This window comes from Oncorhynchus clarkii, chromosome 19 (genome assembly GCF_045791955.1).
Source record: "Oncorhynchus clarkii lewisi isolate Uvic-CL-2024 chromosome 19, UVic_Ocla_1.0, whole genome shotgun sequence".
NCBI lineage: Eukaryota > Metazoa > Chordata > Actinopteri > Salmoniformes > Salmonidae > Oncorhynchus > Oncorhynchus clarkii.
Genome location: NC_092165.1, coordinates 37,446,174 through 37,462,092, shown reverse-complemented (window position 1 = coordinate 37,462,092; position 15,919 = coordinate 37,446,174). Strand labels below are relative to the sequence as shown.

Sequence of the window (15,919 nt, the reverse complement as noted above, 5' to 3'; positions counted from 1 at the left end):
GAGTGTTTTTGGTGCCTGCCTCTGTAAAACACGACTGAGGGAAATGCCACTTCATCTTCAGAATGGGGATAATTGTCCTGAATCAGCTCTTGTGTGTTTTGGCTGCACATGTCTGTCTCTATTGCCATCTTGTTGTACTTTTATGGAAGAAATTGACTATTTAACCCCTCCTTCTAAGAGGCGGAAAAAAGTCACAGGATTTTCTGAACTGTGGGCAATTAGATATAAAGGGACCATGCCATGGCTTTAAAAGGGTATGCTGAAATGTCAGAGCAAATATTAACTCACACACCACTACATTCTCTTTCTTTGTGGAGCTGGGAAATAGAATTTAAAAACCCAATAGTTAGTCATCAATGATACATTACTTTGTCTCACAAATTCATTTTTTTCAAAGGAGGCACTGCAATCACAAAGCAAGTCAATGGATGTGAAAGAACATACATTCCCCAGATAAATACTTGTCCTTAATTTATTTCAATTCAAAATATTTACATAGAACAAAAGCTATCACTTTTTAATAATTATATATCAGTTTTGACACACCTACTCATTCCAGGGATTTTCTTCATTTTTTTGTCATCAAGGCAAAGGGTGGTTACTTTGAAGAATCTAAAATCTAGAATATATTTTTAGTTACTACATGAGTCCATGTGTGTTATTTCATAGTTTTGATGTCTTCACTATTATTCTACAATGTAGAAAATAGTAAAAATAAAGAAAAACCCTGGAATGAGTAGGTGTGTCCAAACTTTTGACGAGTACTGTATATATATTTAATTTAATATTTTTCATGACAATTACAAAACATTTAGTTAATACAGGGTACATAATGATTAGTAATTTAAATCAATATAATCTAAAGTAATGTAAAACCAAATTTACACATGAGCATTTTTTGTAGAGGATCAACCACCAATTGCTTTGTTTAATGAATTTCTGTTAGTCTCTGTATCTGAAATCCTTTCTACTGCATTGCAGTCGTGACTAGGATGAACGAAACCCCATCTAGTAACTCTCTCTCCCTCTCCGCCCAGATCTCATCCATCACACTGGTATAAACAACATTAGTCTCAGTGTGTATTCAACAGGAGCCTAAGCTTCAGATAACACTAAGCCTTCCATATTCATTTGCATTTCAAAATGGGCAGATATCAAATACATCCAGACAACTAATAAACCAAGATTCCCCATCAAACATGTAAATTAAGAAAGGCTTTTTGAAGAGCTTTCCTGTAAATGGTTACATCACCAGTGGCTGGTGGCCAACAGTGGAAGGAGTGCTCGGTCAGAGGTTGGAGGTCAAAGATGAACACTAAGTCTGCAGATTCCTTTGTCAGAAATATACTTTCTTAGACTTCCAAAATATAGGAAATCCAACTTTAGATGGAGTTAAACTTTTGGAATGATGAGCGTGCCTTTTTGTTATTTCATCACAGATTTATGGCAAAATTCAATCAAACATGCACTAAAAACACATTGTTCCGGCACTGCACTGTAGGGCAGGAAACGGAGACAAGTTATCTGTATCAGGCTGTGTTGACAGAACACAGAAAAACATAAATCAAATAAAACCATCGAGTTGATCTGCCAACACATTTTGCCATGCGCAATCAAACATGTTCCACACGTGTCTGGAATAATTCAGAAATAGCATTCTTTCTTTCCATGCAAAAAGCATGTTTGAGTTAATATGCCTTTGAGTTTGTTTGACATTAATGTGCATTTTTGCAAAACAAAAAGGATGTTGTTTTTGATTGAATAGTTACATTACATTACAGGGTAATTAAGAACCTATGAACTAATCAAATGTATGAATAGATTCCAGCTGATTTCTCTTGGTCCTCTTCAGCAAACACATACCATTACTTTACAAAGTGAAGTATCACAATTGCCTGCCAACCCAACAGAAATTTGGTAACAAAAAATACATATTTATATGATTGGTGGTCCAATAAAGATATAACGCGATACACAAATCAATACAATTAGAATTAATAATCGTATCAAAGTTTTGGTCATTATGCATTACTTAGCTATACAGTATATTGAAATAAAAACTAATTTTAAAATGTAAAATCGGGAAAGAAAACAGACAGAACAAAGTTTTGGGGTCCAATGTCAAAATACAAGTCAATTTTGGGATTTTCATAAAAACTATGTGGTTGTTGAAGCCTACCTGATATCTCTGTAACTATAAGGCAGTGATGGTACTGTAGTGGCTATAATCACACGTTATAGCCTAGGGAACTGGTTTAGTGCTTAAAGAGCTTTGACAATGATTTGGACAAATATCTTCATTTTTTCTTTTCACTACCAGATGTCATCACTCCTTTAAAGTTTTACATTAATTTAGGTAACATAAACCGACAATATCATTATCCAATTGATATTTAGATGACAATTTCTTTAAATCACAGTCACACTGTCATGCTGCTTGGAGCGTATTTGAAACTAGCTCCATGTTTGCAAATCTTCGCGGATCCATTCAAAGATCATACCAGCCACTTCCTTTCCTGCGTCCAAGACGAAGGCATGACGAATTCCTCGACTACACAGTCTGATGTCTCCCTCTGGAAACTTCCTCTTGATCTCCTGATAATACTGCACAGGGCACCAGTGGTCACTGGCTCCATAGTAAAACACAAGCTGAACAGAGGAATGACAAAATATCCATAACTAACATAGCATTAACACTTTTCATTATGAATTTAAAACTCCATTTGATCTGTGGATACACTTGGCACTGGAAGATTCCAAGGTTTTCATTCACTTATTTTAATTCTCCTTTTTAACCGGCAATAGATGAAGTCTAAAGACTGTCAACCAGTGCAGGCAGATCCATCGCCACCGCCCATCCTCTGTGAGGATGGGGATTCTGGTTAATATCACAGAGAGAGAAGGAGTACACTAGCGAGAACACATACACGCATGCACACACACTGAAGGGGATACACATTATTCTCATTATTCTTGATGAAAAAAAGGATCAGAATAAAGTGGGAGAGAGAGAGAGAGAGAGAGAGAGAGAGAGAGAGAGAGAGAGAGACGTTGGGCTCAATTTTGGAATTGACTCGCATTCACCTCATGAGTTGAAATCCAATTGAATTGGCCACACCACATGGGATGTAGAATTTTAATTTGAGTGAAAGGAAGTAGAATTTAATTCAGTGAAATTCAAAGAAATTCTACTCAGTCATAAAACATGAGAGTTTCATTGAATCTGACAGGTCACACTTCCAGATACCAAAGAATACATCACTTTTCTCTGGAAACAGGGTTCATAATACTCCTTTAGCCTCAGTGCTAAAGAATAGGCTATTATATTTCCATCAACCATTTTGTTTGTTTGGCTTCTTTTTGAAGGGTCCGTGCTATTTCCCTGAATTCAATTATATTGCCTTTAATAAAAACTTAAATTCAAATTCAGTTCAAATACAATAATTTAATTGGAATATGTGAGGCATCCTCAATTTAATTCTGATTTGAGCACAACACTGATAGAGAGAGTGGAAGGGGGATCCTTACAGTGACACCTGCTATTATAATCTGACCACACCCTCTGCACATTAACTATGAAGCAAGAGCTTATCTCCCTTTGATCAGCTTGAATGTGGCACTCACCTCTCCACTCTCTTTGAAAAGGAAGAAAAGGAGTATCTGCCATTTCATGTCTGGCTTTTGTCTTTACTGTGTATGTGTTTGTGTTCGAGAAAAAGAGAGTGTATGTGTGAGAATGTTATAGCTACAGAGAGTGTAACCCATAAAATATTCACATCTGCCAACAAGGAAACATTAAAACGTGAGGGTATATGAACAGCAGATTTATTAGGCTAATAAAATGGATCAACTGAGACATCTCTTAACTGCAGTTTGTAAGTGTTCCACTGCATTGGGCCAAGAGTCCTCAGGAGTTCAACACCTCCCTGTGAATAGGTAACGGGAAGGTAAATGGATGGTGTGTAGGAGGATATGTTGCAGGTCCTCCGGTAGTTTAAATGGGTCAGAGAGGGACTAACACTTTGATGGACTGGCACATGGGAGAACTTCTGTCACTGTGTTTCAAACAACACCTTATATTAACATGCTGACTAGACCGGGCATGTGCGTGCGTCCGCATGTGCCATTAGGCGCATTTTGATTTTGTCCATCCCCAACAGACGTGATCAGGACAAGCATGTTGAAATATCAAAATGAACTCTGAACCAATTATATTAATTTGGGGACAGGTGGAAACACATGAAACATTAATGGACATTTAGCTAGCTAGTTTGCTGTTGCTAGCTAATTTGTCCTGGGTTCATAAACATTGGGTTGTAATTTCACCTGAAATGCACAAGCTCCCTTTTTGGGGATTTTTGTAGAATTTTTTTCCCATTTTGAGTCTTTTTGTGAGTTCTCTACTCCAACTAATAATCCACAGATGGGAAACCTAGTTAGCTTCTAGTAATCTCTCCTCCTTCAGTCTTCTTATTCTTCTGTAGACTTATATGGCGGTTAGCCACCACCTTTGACTGGAGTGTGGACCTCATTTCATCTTTCATTCACCCATTTGGGTATATGCTCCTAAAATCCAATGAGGAGATGGGAGAGGTGGCGTTTCCCAGGGCGTCAAGCATTAAACATAAAACCAAGTTCTATTTTAGCACCTGGCTATGCAGACGCTCGTTGGCGTGCAAGCAATTTGGATGAAATTAATTAATAACATGTATGTGTACATTTATTTCGCAACGCTCGCACACGCACCGCTCGCACACGCACACGCAATACGGGTGGGTGTGGTCAGCATGTAACATGTCAGTCCATTTCTCAATATGTCCACCAGAGATGGCTTGTTTTACCGTCTGTATTCACCCTGTATCTATGGGTAAACTTTATCAAGCCCATATCGGGATGGAGTTATAGTGCATTCTTCAGACCCCTTCACTTTTTCCACATTTTGTTACGTTACAGCCTCATTCTAAAATGGATTCAAAAACAGTTTAAAAATAAAAATGGAAATATCACATTTACATAAGTATTCAGACCCTTTACTCAGTACTGTGTTGAAGCACCTTTGGCAGCGATTACAGCCTCGAGTCTTCTTGGGTATGATGCTACAAGCTTGGCACACCTGTATTTGGGGAGTTTCTCTCATTTTTCTCTGCAGATCCTTTCAAGCTCTGTCAGGTTGGATGGAGAGTGTCGCTGCATAGCTATTTTCAGGTCTCTCCAGAGATGTTCGATCAGGTTCAAGTCCGGGTTCTGGCTGGGCCACTCAAGGACATACAGAGACTTGTCCCGAAGCCACTCCTATGTTGTCTTGGCTGTGTGCCTAGGGTCTTGTCTTGTTGGAAGGTGAACCTTCGCCCCAGTTGGAGGCCCTGAGAGCTCTGGAGCAGGATTTTACCAAGGATCTCTCTGTACTTTGTGTCGTTCTTCTTTTCCTCGATCCTGAATAGTCTCCTAGTCCCTGCTGCTGAAAAACATCATGCTTCACTGTAGGGATGGTATTGGCCAGGTGATGAGTGGTGCCTGGTTTCCTCCAGACGCGATGCTTGACATTCAGGCCAAAGAGTTCAATCTTGGTTTCATCAGACCAGAGAATCTTGTTTCTCATGGTCTGAGTGTCCTTTAGGTGCCTTTTGGTAACTCCAAGAGGGCTGTCATGTGCCTTTTACTGAGGAGTGGCTTCCGTCTGGCAACTCTACCATAAAGGCTTGATTGGTGGAGTGCTGCAGAGATGGTTCCAACTCTGGAGCTCTGTCAGAGGGACCATTCGGTTCTTGGTCACCTCCCTGACCAAGGCCCTTCTCCCCCGATTGCTCAGTTTGGCCGGGCGGCCATAGGAAGAGTCATGGTGGTTACAAACTTCTTCCATTTAAGAATGGTGGAGGCCCATGTGTTCTTGGGGACCTTCAATGCTGAAGACATTTTTTGGTACCCTTCCCCAGATCTGTTACCCTACACAACCCTGTCTCTGAGCTCTACGGACAATTCCTTCAACCTCATGGCTTGGTTTCTACTCTGACATGCACTGTCAACTGTGGGACCTTATATAGACAGGTGTGTGCCTTTCCAAATGTCCAATCAATTGAATTTACCACAGGTGGACTTTAATCAAGTTGTACAACATAAGGTTGTACCTGTTGTACCTGTTGTGACTAATACATTGTTTTTGTTGTTGATTTGATCTCAAGGATGATCAATGGAAACAGGATGCACCCGAGCTCAATTTTGAGTCTCATAGCAAAGGGTCTGAATATCTATGTAAATAAAGTATTTTTTTAAATAAAATAAAAAAACATTTCTAAAAATCTGTTTTCCCTTTTTCATTATGGGTTATTGTGTGTAGATTGATGAGGAAAACATGTATTTAATCGATTTTAGAATAAGGCTGTAATGTAACGAAATGTGTAAAAAGTGAAAGGGTCTGAATACTTTCCGAATGCACTGTATATTCCAACAAGATCACAATAAACATTAAATATATACCGTATGTTTCCTACCTTGCCAAGGTTTTGATTGATGGTGAAGTTGTCTCTCTCCAGAACTTCCAACATCTCTTGACTCCCCATGTACATAGCATTGGCTGAAATAAAAGAGGAAAAACAAGTCATATAATTAAGCTGTTGTTATCATACTCGATGGCCAGTTTATTAGGTTAGGGTTAGGTTCATAAAACTAGGGCATGGCTCGCTATATAAAGCAGGCAGACAGGTAATAAAGCATTCAGTTACTGTCCGATTGAACGTTAAAATGGGCAAAACAAGTGACCTAGGAATGGTATAATTGTTGGTGCCAGGTACGCCAGTTCCAGTATCTCAGAAACGGCCGGCCTCCTGGGCTTTTCACAAACGACAGTGTCTAGGGTTTACCGAGAATGGTGTGACAAACGTAAAACATCCAGTCAGCGGCAGTCCTGTGGGCGAAAACAGCTTGTTGATGAGAAAGGTCGAAAGAGAATGGCAAGAATCTGTGCAAGCTAACAGGCGGGCCACGAACAGGCCAATAACGGCACAGTACAACAGTGGTGTGCAGAACGGCATCTCGGAACGCACAACTCATCGGTCCTTGTCATGGATGGGCTATTGCAGCAGACAAAAGCACCGGGTTCCACTCCTGTCAGCTAAAAACAAGAAGAAGCGGCTCCAGTGGGCAGGCGATCACCAACACTGGACAACTGAGGAGTGGAAAAACATTGCCTGGTCCGACGAATCCCGGTTCCTGTTGCGTCATGCCGATGACAGAGTCAGGATTTGACGTAAGCAGCATGAGTCCATGGCCCCATCCTGCCTGGTGTCAACGATACAGATGGTGTAATGGTGTGGGGAATGTTTTCCTGGCACACGTTAGGTCCCTTGATACCAATTGAGCAACATTTGAACGCCACAGCATATCTGAACATTGTTGCTAACCAGGTGCATCCCTTCATGCTACAGGGGTCCGACCGGGTACTTGATGGGTGTACCTAATAAACTGGCCACTGAGTGTATAACGCTGTTCCTTCTATTTTCTCAAGCTGTAAAAACACACAGACAGACATGTAGTATCACACAGGCATGTGTAGTATCATTGTATTAACATTCAACAAAAATTCAAAGGAAAGAGTACGAGGACTAAGAAATCAGAGATTAATGTATCTCACCCCCCCACTAACTCCCAATTATCCATCTCAATCTTACACAGCTGGAAAATATAATGGGGAAGAACATGGATGGTTCATTGGATACCAGAAATGATAACGGTAAAAATGTGAGTGAAAGATGGGGAAAACCCTCCCCAGAGAGCAGTGTAACTCAATGCCTTTGATTCTACGTTCCATTACATTTCCCTTTCAGCAGCATGAACTTTTTATTAAAAACATTAGTCGAGGGACACTTTTTTTTTATAAAGCTGCACTCGCTGGAAAATATTGCTGCTATTTCAGAAGTTTTGAGAGTCCATCAATAATTCAGACACGCAAGCTGCACACACACAAACACATACACACAAAATCATCGAACCGAATAGCTAATTTCTGCTCAACACAATGATTCAAGGAAATGTTCAGTGAGAGTAATCTCTAGGCTGTACTCAGTGGGTGGTTGGGGAGGAATATATGGATGAGAAAACTGTTAATATCCTGTACGAATATCCTCCTGTCCTGTGAGTGATCACTCACGCCTATCTCCTCACTGCCACGGTCCCTTTCTGGATGAGGTGGTGGCAGTGGGGGGTTTGTGTGTGTGTGTCTGTGTGTGGAAGGGGGAGGGGGGATTCAGGTCCCCATAGCTAGCCACTCATATTTCCATATTTTGCTGTTCCGAGGAGGAGGAAGCGAATGTCCGTTTGCAAATCTGCACCACTTGTGCGCATATTAATCATAATCTGTGAGCGGCGTCGCCTTGTATTGTGGAGTGCCGGCTTTGAAGCGCTTTGTACCTGGCACAGGACTGGAGAGAAAGAATGCTTTTCTTACTCCAAAGGCCAAGGGTGAGAGGCAGAAAGAGTGAAAGACGAAAAGTTCCAAGTCAGTAAAGAGGGTGTGATTCTTTCATATAGCACTGGTTTGTTTAGTCTTTGAGGTAATTTCCTACATTTTGAGGGCTTAGCCCAAGGTTGTAAGGCAGCTTGTACGTCTCCCAGAGATCCCGGTGAGTTGGGGGTTTCAACAGCTTCACAGCAACAAGAGGGACACACTTAGCTCTCTGATTTATGCTGCAGAGGGATGGCCAACAGGAGAGAACGGCCTAGTGAATGCAGGCATTGTGTGTGTCAATTTGTGCAAAAACTGTGCGACACACTGCAACCTGAAGGATCTCAACCGATGTGCTGCACATATGTTTCTAAAATACAGTCTCCCTTGACAATTAAATCAAAATGTGATATTATATTACCATCTGGCTATTTAATAAGCAATTCAATTGTACATCCAAGATGAGTCAATCATAGCTTCTGTGAGACTGTGCTTTCAGACGCTCAAGACAGGGGGGGGGGGGGGACTATTATAGATCGAATGATAGGAAACATTGAAACCTCACCGTAACCCTGTCTCAATCAACATCTAGCTGTCTAGAAAAACTCAACCAGTAACTCCTGTTTGTGAGACATCTTGAGGTGCTGCCCCGGGTCTTTATGGGCTACTTCCTACATTCCACACACATTTTTAACTATCTCCGTAAATCTTCACTCTCTGTAAAATCCAGCTTTTTCTGAGTGTGTAAATTACTTCATGATAGCATCCCCTTGGTTCCAAAGGTCTTTAACCTTGTCAAGCTGAATAGTTTCTCTTCCCACCATTGTGTAATTACTCATAAATGGTTAATATACTTCCATTTAGTTACACAGCCTTACTGTTGCATATGGAGCAATACTACATCAAAATAAATTATTCCTCTTTGATGGTATGCACATTTGACAGTGTGGCTTTAAGTAAAAAATGCATTGAGTATTCACCGAAACCAACTAGATGCTGTTTCAGGTAGATGTTATACTATTTTGAGAGAATATACTGTACTGTATATGGTGATATAGGAAAAACCAACCTCAACGCAAATACACCTTGATTTCAAAGCCTTTAGGCATTTGGGTTGGGTGATGTTTGATCTCTCACAAATGGCCAGTTATCTGCGTATTATGACAGAAAACAAAATCTGTACCCCCTTCCTCCGTGCGTAGCCATGGTGACTCATGTGTACCTGCCGATATCAGCAATATTATGTTTAAAATATTCTGTTTACCACAGTCACTCACATGTCAAGTTTGAGCATAGTAACCTCTAGGCTACGTTCCTGGTCTTTCTGTAACACATGACTGAGGACAGAATCCTAACTTGAGGAAGTCAAGGTAAATCATGCATCAATGTCAATGGAAGACTTGTGATGCAGCTTGAGTTGCATGTAAGTAAAGATGAATTAGAGCACAGTAAGGAAAACAGATGGGATGACAAAGAGAGTAAGAGTAATAGGAACTTTAGGGGGGGGGGGGTGAGCTAAGGGGAGGGAGAATCCAACCTGTCCATGAGATCTGTTGGGGGAGACATCCCCAGCTGTAGCAAGCTCCCTTATCTCTATCAGTGGAGTTGGGGGTTGGATGGGGGGGGGGTTGTACTTGGTAGGGCATGGCATTCCAGCCCAATTTACAGATCCTCACACATGTGGCTCGTTAGTGACTGGCTGTGGAGATAAGACCAGAGAGAATCAGCAGCACAGATCCCAGATCAGATTGAAACCACTGTCTCACTGCTGCTGCCAGCACTAATAAGTAGCTACAGTGCCTTACTATAGCGAAACACTCCCACCTGAAACAGCCTGAAACAGGCTATCATCTTGCTGTTTTTGTGAGGTTGTAATCTACCTGTAGCATAACATCGATTTTATAACATATACAATCTCATGCAATCAGCAAAGACCAGTACAATGAGGAAGTTGAGAAGTCCAGTCACATTTACCCTGTGTTTAGGTAATGATGGCAAAACATTACACATATCAAAGAAAGTTAGTGCAAGACTTTCTCTTCGTGCTGCACATCCCTCTTCCCAGTATGGAGTACGTGGAGAGGATATTGTTCACTGTGTTACTTGGACTTCCTTAAGAAGAAAAAAGGCCAGTCTCCCTCCAGCTGAGTGATGACATTGCTCTACCTGGTGCAAGGTTGCCTGCTTAGAGGAGTTTAATCCCCTTCCTGCTGTGCTCCTGATGTATATGCTGCTAAGTATGTTCCACTTGGCCCCGGAGTCTGAAGAGACAGGCTGTGGAGTCAGTCTCTGACTAGATTGCCAACTCACCAGCAAACAGGATGAATACCAGCAACAAGCAAAGGCATGCAGGAATGAGAGAACAATGAGATGTGTTCAAATAAGCTGAAGAACAAACAAATATTGTTTTCCAAGAGACAGATGGGTGGGATGGAATGTCTGTGACACAGTTCAGTTAATAAGTAAGCTATACTTACTAAATAAATCAAATGAATACTTCAAACAATAAAGTGTGAACAAAATTCTATATATTTCGTATTGTATAATAATTGCCATTAGGCTACAATTTATGGTCAACTCAATTGTCTTGAGCAGTACAAGCTAAGAAATGGGGTACAGACTATTGCTTTCCCTTCAAAGCTGTATAATAATGGTGGCGGCCTGTGACTGCTACTGCTATTGAGCACCCAGAACCCTCCTTCAGCACCAAAACATCAACGTTCTCTGCTTCTTTGCGAGGGATTTCAGAAAAAATAAACGCTGAAATGTACGCAGGAAATTCCATCTAATCGCAACATGTTTTGCTAATTAGGCCTGTCAACTGGCCATTTATTATATACTGTATGTAACACATGACAGAGAACCATCTGTAGCCAAGGGCCAATGTTCAATAGCGCAACACCAATAAGGAACAACTCTATTCCACCTTGCCTTTAGAAATCAAAGAAAAATGATCTTCTCTTTCGAAAAAAGGTATAAAACCATTAAGAATTTAGGTTGTTTAAAGCCTTATTTAACTAGTCCGAATATAATTAATTGAGCAGGAAAACGCAAAGCATTTTGACCATGAGGGAATAAAAATTCCAAAAGCAAATTAAAGGGAAGTGCTAATGATAAAAAACATGCTCAACAGAGGCAAGAAGAAGAAGAGGCTTTCTAACCTCACAGGAGAGACTGAGGGCATGGCTACTTGCTGTAGAGACTTTTTTTGGCATAGGCCCTCGGGCCGCCACAACATCAATCTCTCCCCTCCCAGGACAGACGTGGGGGAAAACACAGCGCACTTCAAATCCGAGGGAAAGAGAGAGTGAGCTTTCCTCCACTCTGTGCAGGAAGGAGGGATGGCTGGCTCATCTCCTCCTCCAAGGAGCGGTCTTAATTACTCCCGCTTATACCCATACCCCAGCAATCATCTGGCAAATAAAGAGGAGGGGATATATTCTAGGAGTTGTAATAAATAACATATAATCTCTGACAGTGAAATATGCCATCCTCCTCTTGGCAGCCACTCCCAGCTGGGATTATCTTTGCTTTATATAAACCTAATTACAAACATCGTATCTCCTGATGCTACAGTAATGTATGCCTTCGTGTGCCAAAACGGAGATACTTTCTTTCTTCTTTCAAAAGACTGGATAAAGCAACATGAGATTCACACGCAACGTTTTATGGGGGAAGTCACTACTGGATAAAAGAGAACACTGTAGGAGAATATACACATACAGTTGAAGTCGGAAGTTTACATACACTTAGGTTGGAGTCAATAAAACTAATTTTTCAACCACTCCACAAATTTCTTGTTAACAAACTATCGTTTTGGCAAGTTGGTTAGAACATCTACTTTGTGCATGACACAAGTAATTTTTCCAACAATTGTTTACAGATAGATTCACTGTATCACAATTCCAGTGGGTCAGAAGTTTACATACACTAAGTTGGCTGTGCCTTTAAACAGCTTGGAAAATTCCAGAAAATTATGTCATGGCTTTAGAAGCTTCTGATAGGCTAATTGACATCATTTGAGTCAACTGGAGGTGTACCTGTGGATGTATTTCAAGGCCTACCTTCAAACTCAGTGCCTCTTTGCTTGACGTCATGGGAAAATCAAAAGACATCAGCCAAGACCTCAGAAAAACAATTCTAGACCTCCACAAGTCTGGTTCATCCTTGGGAGCAATTTCCAAATGCCTGAAGTTACCATGTTAATCCTTACAAGCAATAGTACGCAAGTATAAACACCATGAGACCACGTGGCCGTCATACCGCTCAGGAAAGAGAAGCGTTCTGTCTCCTAGAGATGAACGTACTTTTGTGCGAAAAGTGCAAATCAATCCCAGAACAACAGCAAAGGACCTTGTGAAGATGCTAGAGGAAACAGGTACAAAAGCATCTATATCCACAGTAAAACGAGTCCTATATCGACATAACCTGAAAGGCCGCTCAGAAAGGAAGAAGCCACTGCTCCAAAACCGCTATAAAAAAGCCAGACTACGGTTTGCACCTGCACATGGGGACAAAGATCGAACTTTCTGGAGAAATGTCCTCTGGTCTGAGGAAACAAAAATAGAACTGTTTGGCCATAATGACCATCGTTATGTTTGGAGGAAAAAGGGGGAGGCTTGCAAGCCAAAGAACACCATCCCAACTGTGAAGCACAGGGGTGGCAGCATCATGTTGTGGGGTGCTTTGCTGCAGGAGGGACTGGTGCACTTCACAACATAGATGGCATCATGAGGAAAGAAAATGATGTGGATATATTGAAGCAACATCTCAAGACATCAGTCAGGAAGTTAAAGCTTGGTCGCAAATGGGTCTTCCAAATGGACAATGACCCCAAGCATACTTCCAAAGCTGTGGCAAAATGGCTTAAGGACAACAAAGTCAAGGTATTGGAGAGGCCATCACAAAGCCCTGAAACCTATAGACAATTTGTGGGCAGAACTGAAAAAGTGTGTGTGAGCAAGAGGCCTACAAACATGACTCAGTTACACCAGCTCTGTCAGGAGGAATGGGCCAAAATTCACCCAACTTATTGTGGGAAGCTTGTGGAAGGCTACCCGAAACATTTGACCCTAGTTAAACAATTTAAAGACAATGCTAAAAAAAACTAATTGAGTGTATGTAAACTTCTGACCCACTGGGAATGTGATGAAATAAATAAAATATGAAATAAATCATTCTCTCTACTATTATTCTGACATTTCACATTCTTAGAATAAAGTGGTGATCCTAACTGAACAAAGACAGGGAATTTTTACTAGGATTAAATGTCAGGAATTGTGAAAAACTGTGTTTAAATGTATTTGGCTAAGGTGTATGTAAACCTCCGACTTCAACTGTAATTGTGAGCATGTACAGACTATGAAAATTATAATATAGACAGGCCAAAATGTGATTGTCTTTACATGGACAGGTTAATCACTGTAGTTTGACAAAGCTTGAGTTCACTCGTTTCCCCTTCTTCTTTGGCTCTGAAGTGAAATCAAACTGAATTGAACAGAGGGAGAGACTCACCAGCGGTGTCCACATTAATGAGGCTAACAGTAGGCGGCACGGTCGAGTGGTCCAGTGAACGCAGCCCTCCGAAGACCAGCTTCACCATGAAGGCCTTGAGTACATCAGGTAGAAGAGAGAGGAGGAAGATGGGCAGGTAAGCCACATAGCGCAGGCGGCACAGCACCGGGGTCATGACCCTTCCCTGAGGGGTCGCCGCCATGCGCTCGATGGTGGGGAACAGCATCACTGACTTCACCACCTGCACAAGAACGTGTAGAAGAAAGGATGTTAGCAATACCCAACTTAAACCTCCTTCTTCTATGCATTCATTCAGTGTGTCTTACAATAAATATAGAAGCATAGATAGTCTATGACATTCACAGACCTTCACCTAACTTCAGCTTTTTATGGCTTCAGTTTTAAAGATGGACTATTGCACTTTTTGGGCATCATGTTTTAATAAATACAATGAATTTGGTTTTGGATTTTTCCAAACTTTTTGACAATGTGCAGGTATCTTATTGAAACATTCAGTCTAGAGTTAAAGGTTGTGTGCAACTCTAATGTTATGCTACACTAGTGCTGCCAGGGGGCACTATGTGAAGAAGGAGTTGCTTAAGTGGAGGAGCAAGGGCATAAAAGACAAAACAGATGGAGAGAAAGAGAGACAAAGACACAGAGAGAGAGAGAGAGAGATAAATAAATAAATATATTGTTGGTGAGAGCATGTGTGTGTCGTAGTGGTAGAATGAAAGCGGTAAAAGCGATGAGAGGTCCAGAAAAAGAGAGGGCGTGACATGGGCAACGCATGTACTTACATGAGCTGGAGAACAAATAAAAGAGGAGAGAGAAAAAGTGAAAGAGAGAGAGATAGATACTGTATATAGATAGATAGATAAAATGAGAGTCAGAGAGAAAAGACACTAGTCCTAGGAAACAGGAAGCACCTGCCACTGTTTGGCCAGCAGCAGACTGGAAGAGTGATAAACCTCAACATAACAGTCAGTCATCGACCCAGAGAGAGCAAGGATGTGAATATTATCCATCCTTTGTGGTTGCTGTATTTCTCTTTTTCTTACCAGTTCAAAGCAGGGATTGATTAACTAGATCCAGAGATCCTTATGGGGACCCGGAGGTTTAACTCCTTTTCAAGGACTGCACCAGGGACATAAGGAATGGATGGAGAGGTGGGCGGAAGGATAGGTTTAAATGTAGGGGTAAAAGGGGTGAAGAGGGGGACAAGGAGGGAGGAAGGAGGGAGGAAGAGGAGGGAGGAAGAGAGAAAGGCCATCCTCCAATGTGAGTGAAACAAACTCACTAAAAGACTAAGGCATCCCCTTAAGACCAGATAGTAGGAAGAAAGTCTGCTTTTTTTACATGGGGAGGGGGACGGGGGCAAGCAACCACATATTAAGAGATAACATAATAGCATGCATTAACAGTGATCTACTACTGTGAAACCTGTGACGTTCATAGTTTACCACAGTATGAGTCATAATACCCATTAAACCTAGCGGTCAAACACGGAAATGGTTCCAATCGTTTTTTCCACCATTCATTTTATCAGATTTTACAAACACTTCAAATAAGGCTGTGTTTCGTGTAGGCTTACCCTGGCATGACGTTTTGATAACCGTGTAAATCTGACTCGGGCAAGGTGACTTTTATCAATATATTCGCCTATATTTACCACCATCAAAACAAAATGCTAATTAGCTGCTAATGTGGCTATCATACAGAACTAAAAATTAATGTCTCAAGCTTCACATCACTAGGCTGGACAATAGAACGAGTCAAAATTCACCCAAGGCTGAAAAACGGCAAAAGAACGTTGGCTATTTCCCATAGCAAATGAATGGAATCGAATGTTCACAGAGCCTGTTTTGACTGGAGTGATGCTTGGAATTCGATTCCAGCACAAGAAAAATGTACCCTTTTTATTTGACCACTACTATCTGTTCGTCAGACGAAACTGGAAAAAAACTA

General features: G+C 41.2%; 1 protein-coding gene across 1 annotated transcript in view; it reads right to left on the bottom strand.

Moving 5' to 3' along the window:
* Positions 1-458: 458 nt before the first annotated feature.
* LOC139375114 (lipid droplet associated hydrolase) overlaps positions 459-15,919 on the bottom strand; it is a 64,784-nt gene continuing 49,323 nt past the window's right edge. The window contains exons 5-7 of the mRNA XM_071116589.1: positions 13,952-14,192; positions 6,489-6,571; positions 459-2,649 (exon numbers count right to left, since the gene is read on the bottom strand). Of these exons, the coding sequence (XP_070972690.1) occupies positions 2,455-2,649; positions 6,489-6,571; positions 13,952-14,192 (519 nt within the window). The 3' untranslated portion in view covers positions 459-2,454. The remainder of the gene's footprint in view (positions 2,650-6,488; positions 6,572-13,951; positions 14,193-15,919) is intronic.